Genomic DNA, 19,399 nt, shown 5'->3' with positions numbered 1-19,399 from the left:
TTATGGTTGCGAGTCACATTTAAACAGCTTAAATAATGAGATTGCGAGTCGCAACCACGATCTCGACTAATGATGTTATGGTTGCGAGTCGCAACTACGGTCTCGACTAATCACGTTATGGTTGCGAGTCGCAACTACGGTTTCGACAAATCACGTTATGGTTGCGAGTCGCAACTACGGTTGCGAGTAGCAACCTCATGGTTGCGAGTAGCAACCTCATGGTTGCGAGTGATGACGTTATGGTTGCGAGTAGCAACCTCATGATTGCGACTAATGACGTTATGGTTGCGAGTAGCAACCTCGTGATTGCGACTAATGACGTTATGGTTGCGAGTAGCAACCTCGTGATTGCGAGTCATGACGTTATGGTTGCGAGTAGCAACCTCATGGTCTCGACTAATGACGTTATGGTTGCGAGTAGCAACCTCGTGGTCTCGAGTAGCAACCTCGCTAACAGCTGTTAATTTGATATCATAACCGAAAATTCGAAATCTAAGGGATTAAAAGATATCCTTTCCTGTTTAAGCTGATCTAATTTTGTTAACAGATTTCGAAATTATAATCTGCTTATCTTTTAACAGTTTTTTGTAAAAAATTTAGAGGACAAAATTAGATCAAAATCAGGAAAAACACTTAATAATCCAAATCATATTCCAAAACATAACAGAATATTCGAATTTTCACATAAACATGATGAACCCTAATCATAAAAAATAAAATTCTGGAACCCGAAACCTGAATTTTTAATAATTTTACTAAACAGATTTCGGTTAAAACATGATCCAGTTAATTCGGTGAACAAACAATTAATCCTTTCATCGAAAATCATGATTTCGAGTCGATTCTTATGACTCGAAACCGGCTGTCAAGTTCATACGGTTTCAAAAAATTCCGTTTTCCAAGTTTCAATCCCAGAATTATGGATACGAAAACAGAACTGACTAATCAACATATGCTCTGATACCACATGTTGGTTCAGTTCTGTTTATGCATAAAGGAAAACAATATGAATCATACCTGTCACCGCAGATAGTGCAGAGGAGAATCCTGTGAGAGAGTTCGACATGCCTGTCATCTTGATTCGGTTCCTCCTTAGGGTGCTGACTAATGATGGTGACTTAGAAACCGAAAAGGGTATCGGTTTAGGAGAGGAGGTTTCGTGATGATGTTATGGCTTATGGGGTGTGAATTGTGAAACTGAGTAACCCTTAAACCTCCACCTTATTCTCCTTATATAAGCACCCAGGAGGAAACCTAATTAGTTACTAAGGGTAATATGGTCCATCAACAATTACCAACTAATTAATAATAGGTTCTAATATATTTTGATCTCTATAATGTAAATGATTAAGATGGCTATTGATTAAATATTAAACATAATATATTTAATCTTACACTTTGACCCATTATATACAAATATGCAATTATATTCATACATAATTTACCCAAATCAACCCAATAAAAAATTAACACTAAATCACAAAGGAAAACCCGAAGCCGCGAAGCGTCCTTTTACCTGGATTGTCCGCCTATCGCTTCACTATCTCCCACTCTCACCCTAAATCGATCATCTCCCGCTCTCCTGTCATCGTTCTCTATAGTCTGCTCATCATCGCCTCGGCCTCATCATCTGCCACAACATTGTCATTCATGAAACATATTAGGGTATAAAATATGACTGCTTTTTAAGGTGTAAAAATTTGAGACCCAACATTGTCACTGTCTCTCTTTGCAAATTTAAACCGGATGGCACACTAGACAATAAAGTTATCCAAATCGCTCGCTGCTCGCTTGTAAAATTACTACTCGAAAAATGCCTGTTTGATTTTCGGCTCAGTTTGTAAATGAGCAGATCGGCAAAGCTTGGTTTGTAAACGAGTCAAACATGAGCCAAGGTCAGCTTGATTCGGCTCGGCTCATGAACAACCCTAGTTTTACCGTAGCATACATCTTGTTGCATGTCCGGTCGGTGGGCCCATATAAAAAAGCCCAAAGTTCTAATTTTTGGTCCAAACCCGGCGGCTTGTAACTTTTGACCCAATGACCTGCCCTTAGTAAGATGCTTATAACATACATTTTTTTAAACTGGTTTTTCTTTTTTTAGAAACATATGATGCTCCTATCTTAATCACAGAAATCAGAAAAGAAGACTAAACTCCAGCTAATAAAAACTAAAATATATAATTGACAAAATCATGTTACTATTTTATAAGGAAACCTAAACTCCATCTAATAAAAAAATAAAATATATAATTGGCAAAATCTAAACACCAGCTAATAAAAAATAAAATATATAATTGGCAAAATCTTGTTACTATTTTATAATGAAACTTGCAACATACAATAGTGACACAATACATGGACCGGAAACTAGGGTCAACAAGACCAGTCATGCTGACTAAATATCACTGTTTGAATCCCTTTATGATCTTCAAGATAGAGTCCAGCAGACCAAGTATGCAATATTTTAAGGCCCAACCTAAGTCAGTTGGGTGAGGGTACTTAACTAATTAAAATTAAAATTAAAATTAAAACTTATATAAAGAAGCAACTTATATGTGCATCATAAGTTGTAACTTGTGCATAGGGAGTGTTTCAAAAAAAAATCTTGATTTTTCACTTCTAATCCAAACATATCATATTTTACATTTTAACCACTTTTCATTTTTTTACTTTTAACCCAAAGTTTTCCATCTTTTATACTTTAACACAACACTTTATAATCTACAACTTTTATACCCCATACTTTTTATCGTTCGCAAGCTTTTCGTTTTACATTTCGTTCTAAATTTTGCGAGTTAACATGTCGTAGCGTGCATGCGAGGTTCAACGTTTTTGATCTATTTTTTCATATTTGACAGACCCATCGCAACGCGTCCATTTTTCCCCTTTTAAAAAGTTCGCCGCAACGGGCGAGTCGTAGATCGACTAAGTTATCATTTTCTATGTTTTACGTTTCTGGTTAATTTCTTCGTATTAAGACACTGTAACGGGTGTGTGTGGTTCAACGATTTTAGTCTGCTTTTCGTTCAGTGTAATTTTTACCATTTTATCTATTTTATTTTTACGATGTTGAGAGTCGATGGGGTTGTGGCATTGGTGCTACCTGGCACGGTTTTACGAACGTTTTTAACCTATTAAAATTTTTACTAATTTTTTTTGTTTCGGATTACCCCTATACTTCCTTTACTTAAAAACTAATTTTTACGTGCATATTTTATGTACGGGTATGTGTAAATATGATTTCTTTTACATTCCGACGTAAACTTTTTTTTATAGATGAGTCAGGTCAAATATAATACGTTTTCGTTTAAAGAAACCATTTTTACGTGCATATTTCTATGTAAGTTTTCGTATAAATTCAAGTTGTTCTACGTTTCGACGGAAACTGTTTTGAGAAACAATTCAGGTCAAATATAATATGTTTTCGTGTTTATTTTATGTACGTTTCGTAAAGTTTGTTTCGAACTGAGTGGAGTCAAATTATGGTTTCTTTTTCTCCCCTTTTTTCGAAAGCTCTAATTAATCCCTTTCAATTACATATGCATATTTTCCTTCATACCCGTTACGTTTTCTATGTATAAGTTGGGTCACATATAATATGTTATGATTGTTCGATACGAATTCTATTTACTTTACGTTTAATCCAATCACAATGATTATACATGTTACACTGAGTTCAACTGAATACGTCGAAATGTGTGTTTTCATATGGTTAATGCATCATATAACGTTTGGACTAATCCATTCAATGTTTACGATGTACCCGCGCCGCAACGCGGGCGGGTCTTAACCCTAGTTATTCTTGAATATTGAATGCATCTTCATCTTAGACTGACCAACCCGGTCCGACAGCAATAGTTTGTATATCACGACTATCTATCTAACTAGGTTAGAAACCCGTGTTACACACAAGTTGAATATTGAAAATTATTCATTTTATAAATCTCTAAATATTTATTCTGATTAAAATTACGCATTATGAAACTTTTATTGTTAAATACAACAAAATAAAAATATATGATGTGAGCAAAGACATTTACATGATTTAGGATTATAGTACTTATATAAATGATTAAAAGAAAAAAAAAACATGTAAAAAGGAGTGGATGAAAACGATAAAAAAGAAGTATGTAAAGTGACCGAAATACCCTTGTTCACTAAAATGATTTTTTTTTTGAACGGAATTAGGGGTTGGACGAAAATGATAAAAAATTGAAAATCTTAGAAACACAAATGAAAAAAAAAAAAAAAACAATTTAAACTGAAGTGTGACATTTCTGACAAAAACCACAGGGCTAAAATGACAATTTATTCGTAAAACAACGAAATTATAATAAACGTGTAAATCTAGACTATGTAGTAGTTAGTTTACACAAGTTTGATTGGGCATTTGTTTTTTATATTTTTAGATGTTACGATTTTTACCATGTAGGCCTATAAGTTTTTATACTATTAGGATATGAATAAGTATCAATGCAATTTTAGTTATAAGAAAGATAATTATTTATAGGAGTACCTACTTTAGTACCCATCAAAAGTGCTGCAATTCTGTGAAACATATAAATCTTAATATAATCCAAAAATTAATAGATGAATTTATATATAGTTTGACTTTAATGTCAACCGTTGTATTAGAGAAGAACACACCTGTAGCCATTCATTTATTTTTTTAGATAAAATGATAAGATTGTAATTTAACATATAATTATTTATTAATTCATTATTCTTTATTAATGCATAATAGTTACATGTTGCTATATTTAAGCTAATTTAAATTATCTTTTAATTTATTCTAAGATTCTAGTCTTCCTTCTTGAGACAATATTTTTGAAAATCAATTAAAAATCAATTCATAGCAACATAACATGATTTACAATTGTTTTTATATTTTCTTCGTTCCAAAACAGTTCCGTAATCGTACACAAGTGTATAAATTGATTTGTTTCATAAATATTGTTGTTTTATGTGTTCCACTTGGTTTTACACATATGTATCACGTAGCTTTTGTATGAATCGTTGATACACATGTGTACACTTGTTTGGTTTTAATTAATTTCACAATTTTATATGAATCTACCCGTGTGCATGCATAGTATACTATATGTTGTTAATATACACAAATGTAACAAATTTTGAATATAATACACAGATGTATAAAAGCCTGTACACATGTGTATAAACTAACAACTGTGTATTTCGTATAAACTGATAGTTTGAGAGATTGTACACATGTGTATAAACTAACATCTATATATGTTGTATAAATTGATACTAGCGATATTGTACACGTGTAAACTAACAATTGTGTATCTTGTATAAACAACGGAAACTAGCGAGATTTTAGGGATTTTCATTATATTGTTTAAACAATTCAATTCACACATGACAAAAATACCCTCATGTCATTTATTTTGAAAGGAAGTTATAACATTATAACTACAATCTTACCATTGATAAAGAGCTCTAGATCTTCTAAATGAATCGCCATGACTTGTTCATTTGGTTCGCAAATAAACTAGTGTTCACTCTAGAACTCCACTATATATATATATATAAACCTACTTGAGTTAAGAAAACTCAAGAAAATCTTATGTAACATTTTTTTTTTCTAAAAAAATTAGTGAATGTAAGTTACATGTTATCGAACGTTTTGTAACAAAAAAAAAAAAAAAAACAAAACAAAAAGTGCCGAGGATATTTTTTATAATAAAATTTAAAAATACAGTTTTTAGCATATATATATAAACACTGAATTTTTAAAAATTTTTATAAAAAAATCCCCTCGGCGCTTTTTGTTTTTTTTTTTGTTACAAAACTTTCGATAACATGTAACTTACATTTCCTAATTTTTTTTAGAAAAAAAATTGTTATATAAGGTTTTCTTGAGTTTTCTTAACTTAAGTAAGTTTTCTCTCTATAATTCATATATATATAATCTTAATATTATTTATGGTGTTAGTTTATGGATAACTAATAATTTACGATGAATAAGGAATGAAATGGGAAATCATACTGGAATATCAGCCTCATAGGCTTTAAACTAAGTATAAATGGTTTTGGCAGGTAAACAAAATTGTAGACGCCTAGAAATATTTTTTATTTCTTATATAATATATAGATATAGATATAAATATAGATATAGATAAAAATAGATTTGTATGATTTATAGTGGAGTTTTTATTAATAAATTTTGTTCGAGCTTTAACCTAGGTATCAACCGAACTACACAAGATTCATTGACAATCCCGCTGATCAAATCTGGTATATATAAAGCTATTTAACAAAACAACTTTCTTATAGTATGAAAACCCATCATTTATTTGCGGCAAAGTAGTGAAGTGTTAGGATATCCCAAGCGTAAAGTCATGCTTTTGCCAATGATTCCCGTATGATCATTTGGAACATGGTTTGTTTGTTTGCTTATAAAATATTTATCACTCTATATGGTGATTAAAATCAGATAATTTCTTTTATGTACATAGTAATTAAATTCAAATAATTAAACTTTCACATACATCAAACACAAATACAAACATATGGATGACATATTGACTTGATGAATCCCATAAACACAAGTTTCTGGTGTACTTGTCCTTTTATATACTTCTTTATCATACAACTAACAATGGTTTAGAATATTTGTTACCAAATAATAATTTATAATACATTTTTTGTGATCTAATAGCCCATTATGTTTGAGAAACAAATACTTTTGACAAACAAACTATGAACAAATATAGCAACTACAAATTTTAGTCATAAATGGTTTCAAGATTAAACACACTTTGTTTGACATTAAAATTCAAGCCATCACCCCAATACAATCGTTACTTTATAAACAAATACATCCATACATTTTATCAAAATGTTTTAAAATTAGTTCTTAATCATGCTGCCTTGCAACATAATCAAGCCCTTCAATTCGACAACGAATGATTTGTTGAAAAATGTCCTTCACTTGCCTCTCCGACGGATCCAATGCATTCTTTAATGTATCGTATATGTTTTTCAATTCTTCAAACATTTTCTTCGCTTCTTCTTCTTGTTCTTTTCTCAAAGGAAACTGAACTGAATCGATAAATCTTTTCATAAAACACACATATGTTTCAATCCTATGAACCTCCTTCAGAATTCCACAAGAGTGTCTTCTACCCCTCTTCTTATATTCCTCCAAGATTCTTTCTTGGAGCGAACTCATCGGGACCCACCAAGTGAAATTCTTATGATAGTTGTTGAATTGTAATTGTAACCCGCGATCTTGAGAAGTGCTTGATGCTACTAGAACCCACATCACGAAATATAACACATGGGTCATTGTGTAAATAGTCAAAACAAGCCCGTTGGTGGCTAGAACATCATTACTTTTCGGTACTACAATGTTGTTCCCGATTGCTAGGAGTTGCTTTGAAGCCGACCAAGATCTTGAAACACTCGCAGATAACGATCTTGACATCTTAGTGCCATTGCTTTCTTGATTCTTCAAATCTTTCGGATCAAAAGATCGGCTCTTGTGAGAAAAAATCGATCTTGATTCTTTCTCATCAAAGATCTTAATCTCTAAATTGTTCAACGCCCTTTTCGCCCTTTGAAATTGGGAATCACCAAGAATTGTTTGATCCCCTAAAACATTCAAAACAATCTCTAGTTGTTTTTCCCATTGCCTCATTTGTTCAATCCCATCTCTAACTACATTGCAAATATCCAAACCCTTTACACTCCTTTCAAAATAATCTGAAACCAATTTCGCCATAGGTTGTTTGCTCAAACAACTTCTGTTATTTGATAACAATACTCTAAATTGTTCTTGACAACATAGGAAAACATCTAAAAGCTTGGAAATCCAAGAACCTGATAGAAGTTCATGCGATTCCACTAATGATAACTTATAAAACTTTTGAGTTACCATTTTTAGAAAAGCTTCAACCTCATGCTCTTGAGTTGTGAGCTCATGGGTGTGACTATCAATTGAATGGACAGCCGAATAACGTTTTAAACCGAGAATTGAACGTCTTAAACGTGTGATTGATGGAGATGATGATCCGCGGTAATGCGTCAGCATTTTGAAATTGAACAAAACAAGAAAACTCACAAAAGATCAAGAAACAAGGTTGGTTGATTTGGTGAAATTGATAAAACAAGTGATGAAAGAATGTTTGAAATTCTAAGAGGGTACTAGCTTATATATACTAAAAAAAGATAGGAATGTGTACCAGGTATTCTCAGATGTATTAGAAAATAAATAATAGTGATGGTAATCTAGATAATTAAATATAGTCATATTCAACCACAAATATATTATTCATAATTTTTTTCGTTGATATACTCAATGATTCAACAACAAATTAAATATATTATTCATAATTTTTTAGTTGATATCCTCAATGAATTAGTTGTAAGAGAACATGTTATCAATTAAAAATGTGAAATTAATTACCATAGTTTAGGGTGTGTTATTCTAAGCTGATTTATGTAATTCGAATAATCATTAGCAAATTAAGTTTTTCTTTAACCAATGCCTCATGTACTTCTGGGTCAGATTTGGAAAAAAAAATACGGTATGTAGTAGGCTTATATATGTAAAATAATCAAAGGGACGTCGAATAAAGAAAATATATATTGCAATTATTTTGATAATTTAAGGGTTGTATTAAATCGTATCAATGGGGAAGCATGGTAATTGTTAAAAAAAAAAAAAAAAAATCCACAACATAATTTGGCCACTGTTGACAATATTTAGAGATATGTCTACATAAAGGATTCTAACAACATATCTTAATACACAGTGGTGGTTGTTTAAATGTTCGTATTTTGACAATATTTAGAGATATGTAATACGGGTAAGAATGATATAATTTACTACAATGGTATTAGTGTTGGTCTGGTTATTCCATAGTGCAAATTATCTTAAAACTTTCAATGTTGGTGATGTTTGGGCATCTTTGCATCGTGTAGAAGCCTAATAGTTTTAAATTTAATAAAAAGAATATTAAGAAAGTGAACAAAAAATCGATAAGTGGAACAACACAACCCAACCCAACTACCTATTTCAACACAACGAAAGATAACACATCGATCATCCATTTTGCCCAACCCGTCCATCTTTTTCATCTCCACCTTTCACTTCTTTACTACACTAAAAAAACCTAACAGGGTTAAGGGTTTTTTTTTTTTTTTTTTTTTTTTTTTCAAATTACAAATTGATGCCATAGATTCAGCTTTGAATACTTGGGTTTACAATCTTGTTTATCTCATGCTTCAATTGTTAGTAGTAAAATGAGTATTGTTAATAGGTGGTTTGCTACTCATATTACTTTTGCAATGTCATGTCTATAAATATCTAGAAAAGAAGGTACCCTCTATTAGGACAATCTATGGTTGTATATTTACAATTATAAAAAAATCTTTAATAACTTATGATTTTTTCGTATTTATTTTTTAGCTCATTGTAATATAATATTTATATAAGTAATGAAACGTTTCTTTCATTTTCAAAGTTTATGTCAACACCGTCAGTGGCGGAGCTTGACCAAAAGTTTCGAGTGGGCGTAAAGTGATGGAACCCGAAAATTTTTTCCTATCATTATGTTTCGGGTCGGGTCGGGTCAGGTCGGCTATTCAATTCAGGTCAGGTTAAATAATAATAATTTCAAATAAAACTAAAAAAAATCATTCATTCAAAGGACCTGTTCTTGCAAATAGAAAAACTAAATATTGTATAACAAACAAAAGACCTATATATATATAATGATACGAGATAAACGGAACCTGGACAAAAAATTAAAACTCAGCCCGGCGACCTTTAAGATTTTTGAATTCATCAAATATGTCTTCCGAATCAAACCTATCAGCAATTTCTTTTTCTATGTAAATCGTGAAGCTATTTGTGAGATATTAATTTTATTGTGTGGTCGGTAATCAAGGGTTAAACAAATAAAATAAGAGTTGAAATATATTTACCAAACTACCCATTATTTAGGAAAAATAATGGGTGGGCGATCCTATATAATTTTTAAAATTTTCGGATGAAAAATCGGACCATATACACTTTTAACCGAAATATTGGGGTGGGTGGGTGCACCCCCGAGCACCCATTATCCTTCGCCACTGAACACCGTTAAATAATATAATTTATTTTGAGTAACCCGTGTAACACACGAGTACTTAAACTAGTAAAGTTATATAATGATTAAATTGAATGTCGGAAGCGTGTGACTGATGGTGATGATGATCTGTGGTAATGCGCTAGCATTTTGAAATTTTGAAACTGAAGAAAACAAGAAAACCCACAAAAGATCAACAAACAAAGGTTGGTTGATTTGGCGAAATCGATAAAACAAGTGATGAAGAATGTTTGGAATTCTAAAAGGGTAGTAGCCTATAAATATAAAACAAGTGATGAAGAATGTTTGAAATTCTAAGAGGGTAGTACCAGTAGCTTATAAATATAAAACAAAGGATGAAGAATGTTTGAAATTCTAAGAGGGTGAAGAATGTTTGAAATTCTAAGAGGCTAGTAGCTTATAATTCAAAAATACTAAAGAAAGACATGGGATGTGGACCGGGTATTCGTATTAGAAAAATAGTAATGAATGATAGTAGATAATTAAATATAGTTATATTCAACAATAAATATAACTAGAACCATCTCAAATAGCACAAACACCTCATAACCGTCAGCGACAACCAACAGTAAAGTTGTTGCGTTTTAAAGTGAAGAAATAGACCGAAACGTAGAACATATAAAAAATAACTAAGTCGATCTAGGACCCACGCGTTGTGACGGACCTGTCAAATGAAAAAAAAAATAGACGTAAAAACTTTGAACCACACATAGATATAGATGTTGCGCCGTGTTAACCCACTAATTATGAATGAAACATAAAAACATTGAATCACACACGCACGGTGCGCCGTGTTAACTTGTAAATTTAGTACGAAACGTAAAACAAAAATTTGCGAATGATAAAAAGTATAGGGGATCAAAGTTGAAAGTAAAAAAGTTGTGTGGTTAAATTGCAAAAGATGAAAAGTTTTGGGTTAAAATAAAAAATTCAATTTTGTGAGGTTAAAATTGCAAGAAACCAAAACATAGAACATATAAAAAATAACTAAGTCGATCAATGACCCACGCGTTGTAATAAACATGTAATATGAAAAATAGTAGACGTAAAAACCTTGAACTACACATGGATGTTGTGTCGTGTTAACTCGCAAAATTATGAACGAAACGTAAAAACGTTGAACCACACAAGCACGTTGCTCTGTGGTAACTCGTAAAATTTAGTACGAAACGTAAATCGAAAATTTACGAAAGATGAAAAGTAGAAAAGTTATGAGGTTAAATAATAAAAGAAGAAAAATTTTGGCTTTAAAGTGAACAAAACAATTTTGTAAGTTAAAAGTGCTACGATAGAAAAACTTGGGTTAAAAAGTAAAATTCTATTTTTTTTTTTTTTTTTTTGAAAACCACCAAAAGTATGATATAACACTCCATGTATATGGTATAACACTATGCATACAAAACTTATTAAATAAAATAATAGAGTATATAAATATTCATAATTTTTTAGTTGATATTCTCCATGAAATAGCTGTAAGATAACGTGTTATTGATAAAAAATGTGAAACTAATTACCATAGTTTAGGGTGTGTTATTCTAAACTGAATTAAGTAATTCGAATAATCATTAGCAAATAAAGTTTTTTTGTGTTTAATTTTTTAACATACATATATAATTTTTGTTGAATACGTAGTTATATTCAAAGTAGAGTATTTTTCCAGTATCGTAGGGTATACGAGTGTCGGTACTATACCGGTACCATGAGAAATCGAACCGATTCCGATTGAACCACACTAGTACCAATATTATTGGGATCGGTATAAGTATTCGTTTTTATGTTTTTTCGATCGATGTAATATACGTGTTATTATCCTTTTAGACATATCTCTTTTGGTTGCTATACCAAGTGTCGGTATTGAATACAGTAACAAACCAAACCGATATTGACCGAATGCTTGCCGCAGAGGGCGAAAAATCCAAAATCTCTAACACTCTTTTCTGTACAAAGAAATATTATATGGTCAACATTTGTGTTTGACAAAAAAAACTATATAAAGAGATCTTGATTCACTACTCAGCCCATATCCCCAAGTACCCAACTGCAACTTTTTTACCAATCGCCCATATAATATATGAAAGATAAGCATACCACTTTATTACCAATTGGCCCATATAATATATGAAAAGACCGAAGTGTTTTAACTCAGCCCTCTTATAGAATTAAATATCGTCTTAAAGTCTCTAGAAACCCAAAAATAAGTTTAATGATTAAATTGGTATAATCAAATTTTAATAATTAACTTAAAATCATATAACTATGTTGTTATTTAGTCAAGACGGTAGAAACATTTGAAGTCAAAAATTGTTTCTTCACTTAATGAATATGAATGAGAGTTGTTCATGTTTATTTGATTCAGTTTAATCATACAAACGGATATCTGAATTTATTTAGTCGTTTGAAATATTGTAAGTTTGTTAGTGTATGTTTATTTAAGATGCTTAGTAGGTAACTCGCGCGTTGTGACGAGGTCGTGAATTTTGTAAAGGGTATATGCCTTCGGTGATAATCAAGTATAAGTTTTAACAACTTCACTACAAACACACACCACAACTTTTAATGCTTAGATCTAAGTTGTTGTACTCTATCAAGTACAAGTCATGTCCTTAACATACCGATGTGTCGATTCCCATTCAATGAACAAATGCATAATCTAATCAAGTATAAGTCAGACAAATTTATAAATACATTTAAAATCATCAATAATCCATTTAACTATCCATAACTTCAAGTACATGATTATGTGTAGGACAAAAATAACTATAAGGATGCAATCCTTCAAACAGATAGAAACGGGACCTTATTATGTAAAAAACATAAAGAAATTCAAGGCATGAGTTTGTCATTAATAAAATGACTACTAATAAAGATGCAACATGCAAAAAATATGTATGCTATTTCGGTCGCAAAATGGAATTTACGACGGTCCAAAAACCCTATGAGAAAAAGATATGTTGTCTATTTGTGACTGTATTTAGCAACCAACACTTCAATCTTAAATTTTAAATTTGTGATTGGATTGAGACCGATAATTATTTCTAATGTTTGAGTACAAAATTACATGCAAAACCTAATTGATGCTTTTGACACACAAAACTGCACCAACAAATTCCTCTTTGGCAATAGTATCAATCGCATCAGTAATTGTAGTTCTTCGTTCATCTTGACTTAATCATATTGACGACTTGATCATTTTGGATTGTTTAAGCCTTTCATACACTAACAGACTCCTCCTAGGTTGATGCTTCCAAAATTCCATCTTTTCAAGCATCTCTAGTCATTAACCAATATGATCTAACGAAGTTGAGTTAACTTATGAAGAACAAGAACTACTACTAACTCTCTCTTTCTCGAGTGATTCAGAAAATGTAGGAGGAGGATTCCTAACTCATTATCTTTTGCACACTTGAGGATCAGGTTCTCATTATTCTGGTAAGAGTGGTTCTAGTTCGAGAGAACTCAAGTATGAATGATGATCGTGTATCATGTCATCAAATGCTTAGATCCTTATGAGAAAACTTTAGCATATTATTAGTTGCTATGAGGTGTTGAAGTATCCAGTGATCTTTTTGTATTTTTTCACTCCCGTGATTTTCTTGGATTCTGCACCTCATACGTAAATCAGCACCCAACTATTTACATTATCATGCTTCACTTTTGGAGGAACAATCTTTGGATTTTCACCATTGACCTGGTTTTGTAAACACCTTCCCAGGTTAATTACATCCATTGACAACTCATCATGACAAAACACACAATAAGAACCTTTATGTTTGCTAATATTTGATCTATACAACCCCTTTTAGAGCTATCTTCAACAAACGTAGATACAATAGAATTAAAACTACTAAAATCATCATTGTCTATTACAGATTTCAAATTCAAATTACTCTCATCCCCACTGAAACTACCACTAGTGAAACCGACATAGCATGGTTTTAACACTATTATTACATCTTTCTAAATTATTCTTCAAACCACCATAAGCCTCACACCCTCCGACTTCTTACAGTAATCGGCATTAACATCAACTTTACCAACGTTAGTTTTCTCCAAAGACATTGTGTATGTCAATACACCACCACCCCGTTTTATGATTACGTATTGGTTGTGATTCGTTTTTAGCTAGGTACTTCCTATTTAGATATCTTATTCTTGTTATACAGGCTTGATGAAGTTGAGTCATTATGCTTCATATATCTCTGACGATATCCATTATATCCAAGAATCTCCACAAGGGAAGTGAAGAGTGTAATAGAGCTGTTAGAGAGTACACACATATTTGTATATATTTAAAATTGTAATAAACTCAAAATTAAGTTGTAGGGCCATCCTCGAGAATCCGAAACGTTTTGGCCTGAGGCGAGTAAAAAAGCAAACCCAAATGAAAAGTCTTTCAAATTTTAAACATCAATGATTCAAGTTTTAACTTTCAATTATCAAACATCAACACTTAAAATAAATAAATACATACATATATATATATATATAGGGAGAAGATCATGCGAGAACCACCTCTTATTACGAGAACCGCGAGAACCAATGTGAACACAACCAAAAATGCCTAAAAATAGCTAAAAATCACAAATTTTTTGTTTTAATATATTTTTTTTTTATAAAAATCGCTACTTTTCGAAGCAAAAAATAAAAAAAAAAATTTAAAAAAAAAAAATTTTTTTTTGGCCACTAAAAGTAGCGATTTGAGCATAAAAAATATTAAATTTTTTTTTGATTTTTTTAGATTTTTTTTAGATTTTTTTAGATTTTTTGAGGGTTTAGTTTTTAGCATTTTAGCTTGGGGGGGGGGGTTTAGGTTTTTGGGGGGTAGGAGAGAGGGGTTTAGGTTTTTTTTTTTTTTTTTTTGGGGGGGGGGTTAGGTTTTTTTTTTTTTTTTTTTTTTTTGTGTGGGGGGGGGGTGGGGGTTAGGTTTTTTAGCTATTTTAGGTTGTATTCACATTGGTTCTCGCAATAAATGGAGTTCTCGCATTAGCCCCTCCCTATATATATATATAGGGAGGGGGCTCATGCGAGAACCACCCTTATTGTGAGAACCTTAAGAACCAATGTGAACACAACCTAAAATAGCTAAAAAAAACTTAACCCCCCCCCCCCCCCCCAAGCTAAAATGCTAAAAGCTAAACCCCCAAAAAACCTAAAAAAATCTAAAAAATCTAAAATTTTTTTTTTGAATTTTTTTTAAATATTTTTCATGTTAAAATCGCTACTTTTAGAAGCCAAAAAAAAAAATTTTAAAAATCTAATTTTTTTTTTGAATTTTTAATATTTTTTATAAAAAATCGCTACTTTTCGAAGCCAAAAAAAATAATTCAAAAGGGTATATTAGTAATTTGACATTTTTATCATTTAATTGATTTCCAAGAATAACTGCCAAAAAAAAAAAAAAAAAAAACTGCCGATGAGTTTTTTAAGGTTTGAATCGAATTTTGAATTAGGAGAAATTTTAGGAAACATTATACATCTGATTGTTTTATATTCTTCATCATCTTTTAATCGCAACATCTTTTAATCATACATTTTAATCATACATTGTTCATGGCGTGGTGTTTTAAAAAACTGGAGACATTGACTATGATTCAAATCATGGTGTTTTATCTAGAGACATTGTTCATGGCGTGGTGTTTTATCTATGACTTGAATCATAGATGTTTAAAACACCACGCCATGAACAATGTCTCCAGATAAAACACCATGACTTGAATCATAGTCATGGTGTTTTAAAATCTGGGAATGTTTTGTATTGATAAAACACCACGCCATGAACAATGTCTCCAGATAAAACACCATGACTTGAATCATAGATGTTTAAAACACCACGCCATGAACAATGTCTCCAGATAAAACACCATGACTTGAATCATAGTCAATTTTATCCAGTTGTTTTAAAACACCACGCCATGAATCTGATTACAGTTCTCTTTATGATAATGTATGACGAATATGTAACCAAAAACCTCCTACAATTAAGGTGAATCATTAATTCATATATTTAAGGAAAAATGAGTGAATGTAGGAGTTTTTGGTCGTGTATGATATGGTTACCATATTTCAAACATTGAAAAAGACACTATTGCCCTTCAATTTTACATAAGGTCCCTCTAATTAAAACACAATTTACATTTTTATACCCTATTGATCTCAACCATTAGATCAAATATCCAATGGTTTAAAACACTTCTTACCCTTCTTACATTTTAGACACTTTTTACCATATCCCTACCCTATATATATATATATATATATATATATATATATATATAGGGTAAGGTTCATGCGAGAACCACCCTTATTGCGAGATCCGCGAGAACCAATGTGAACACAAAATAAAATCTAAAAAAAAATCAAAAAAGCACTCAAATTTTTTTTTATTTTTTTTTAATATTTTTTAATAAAAAATCGCTATATTTCGTTCATAAAAAAAAAACTTTTTTTTTTCGAGTAACAGTTATTCATGCACATGTGCATATGTATCATTACTTCAACAAATTCGGTAATACGTTATCAGGAATAGACAATTGCACTTTAATTTACAATACCATTAATAATACACTACTTTTTACATTACCAATATTCAAAATGCACATGTGCATAATTAGGTATAACCATGATATAACGTGTTTTGGTACAAAAAGTTTGTGATTTTGAATGGAGAAGTAGACCCATATACATGTTTTTTGGTTAGTTATATCTAGTGGTTGATGATTTGGTTATAGTTGTCAATTTTTTATGTAATATGTTGATTGGATGGTATAAATGGTGTTTACATACATGTAATAAAGTGAAAATATTGTTAATGGTATTGTATTATGGATGGTAGGAGGTAATGGTATTGTATTATGGATGGTAGGAGGTAATGATATTGTATTATGGATGGTATGATAGATGAAAGGGAAAGTGTATTCAAAGTGGTATACCAAAACACCTTATTTCATGTTGATACATATAAATGCACATGTGCATTTTTAATATTGGTAATGTAAAAAGTAGTGTATTACATATGATAGTGTAAATGAAAGTGCAATTGTCTAATATATGTAATTAATTATGGAATTTGTCAAAGAAATGACAGAAATGCACATGTGCATGCTTGTATATTATGGATGGAATGATAGATGAAAGAGAAAGTAGTGTACCAAAACACCTTATTTCCTGTTGATACATATAGATGCACATGTGCATTTCTAACATTGGTAATGTAAAAGATAGTGTATTACACGTAGTAGTGTAAATGAAAGTGCAATTGACTATTATTTGTAATGAATTACGGAATTTGACAAAGAAACGACACATATGCACATGTGCATGGATAACTGTTACTCGAATTTTTTTTTTTTTGAAATTTTTTTCTTATTTTTTTTATTAACAAAATATAGCGATTTTTTCAAAAAAAATAGTAAAAAAATAAAAAAAAAATTTTTTTGGGTGTTTTTTAGATTTTTTTTAGGAATTACTGTTTGTGTTCACACTGGTTTTCGCGGTTCTCGCAATAAGGGGTGGTTCCTAACGGATCTTTGTCCTATATATATAGTGGAGAGTTCAAATGAGAAGAAACTTTTTGTAAGAAGAAAAAAGAAGAAATTTCAACCAATAAGAATGCTTTATTTTAGTTCATTTAATATAAGTATTTAATTTTACTATAAGGGTAATATGGTAAACCTACAAAGATCATTAATTATTAGTATTCCTCTTTAATATATATATATATATATATATATATATATAGGGGGCCGCTAAATAAAAATAAAGTAGAATAAAAATAAATCATTTATGGTAAGATTTTATGTAAAAATATATATTTATTTGATGTTTGTTAGTTTAAACAATATACATGACAGAATTAAATTATTTTTGAAAAGTAAAAAAAAAAAAAAAAAAAAACAAACAATTTTAAATGCACAAAATATTAAAAACCAAAAAACAGTTACTCTTTTTCCTTAAATGCACTATTAGATAAATTTAATTAAGAGAAGTGGGACTTGAACCTAAATTCTCCATCTTAAAATGTAAGCTACTAGCCAATTCATCTACCTTTTTCTTGTTATCCTTTTACACATCCAATTATTTTAAATACAATTTCTGCATAAAATATATTTGAAAATTTAAAAAATTCGGGCTTCCCGGGAGTTCTGGCCTTGGGACGTCGCCCATGCCCAAAACGGGATTGATAAGTTGTTCTCTAGTGTATGTTGAGATGTTCTAAATTTTAGACGTCAGTCTACAATTAATATTTTTGTATTTACGTTTTGCAGATCTTATAATATCTAGATATTAATTTTCCTGAGTTGATATGTCACATATAATAAATAATATAATATTTATGATAGTTAATAATAATATCAATAATCAAACAAATGAAATAGTTAATGATGATAAATATAATAACTACAAAAGAATAAAATATAAAATAAAATAGAAATAAATGAAATAAATAAAAATAACAAAATGTATAAGATATATAAATTAGGGGATGGTTCAAATAAAAACCACTTTTATCGCGAAAACTTGAAAACTAACTAAAAAAACCCTAAAAAACAAAAAAAAAATTCAATTTTGTTATTAAAATCGCTAGTTTTTTTTTTATATAAAAAAACTTTTTTTTTCAAATTTTTTTAGTGCACATGTGTAATAATTTACATGTGTAGTAGACATACACATGTGTTCTATTACACATGTGCACTACAATTTTTTTTTTAAAAGAAGTTTTTTTTATATAATTTAAATAGCGAAAATTGGTATGCAAAAAAAAAATTGGTATATTTTTTAGGCTTTTTAGTTAGTTTTCGAGTTTTCACGATAACTAGTTGTTTTCATTTAAACCTTCCCCATATAAATTAATGGTAGAAATATCAAATCATGATATGAGTATCTCCTTACCATATAACGTTAATATTTCCCTTCATAATATAAACTTACAAAAAATTAGATGATCCAAAGCCATGAAAGTTAACTATAGAATAACTTGTGACAATACATCTAAATTTAGTAGAAATGTTATAATGCAAAAATCATATCAAGAAGGTTTGTAGCTACTATTACAATTTGAAGTTGATGTAGATTAATAGAAAAAGAAACCAAAACTTTCTTGAGGGAATTGGTTAGGATCTAACATTTATACTATCTTATTAAAGAAAGTAGGTTTTATACCCTTTTGGTAATTTGCCACGCGTATAAATTTTAAAACATTGTGTACAAGAGAAAACAAGCTATGTTAGAGGGGGTGAAGTTGGACATTATCCAAAGTTTTAAGACGCCTACAGGGC

General features: G+C 30.5%; 1 protein-coding gene across 1 annotated transcript; it reads right to left on the bottom strand.

Moving 5' to 3' along the window:
• Positions 1–6,886: 6,886 nt before the first annotated feature.
• Positions 6,887–8,062, bottom strand: LOC110944178. The gene has a single exon (XM_022185891.1). It carries the CDS (start codon positions 8,060–8,062, stop codon positions 6,887–6,889), a length of 1,176 nt encoding a protein of 391 aa, XP_022041583.1.
• Between the last annotated feature and the right edge of the window lie 11,337 nt (positions 8,063–19,399).

This window comes from Helianthus annuus, chromosome 5 (assembly GCF_002127325.2).
Source record: "Helianthus annuus cultivar XRQ/B chromosome 5, HanXRQr2.0-SUNRISE, whole genome shotgun sequence".
Classification (NCBI taxonomy): domain Eukaryota; kingdom Viridiplantae; phylum Streptophyta; class Magnoliopsida; order Asterales; family Asteraceae; genus Helianthus; species Helianthus annuus.
The sequence above is the reverse complement of the archived record's forward strand: the minus strand, read 5'-3'. Positions and strand labels throughout refer to the sequence as shown.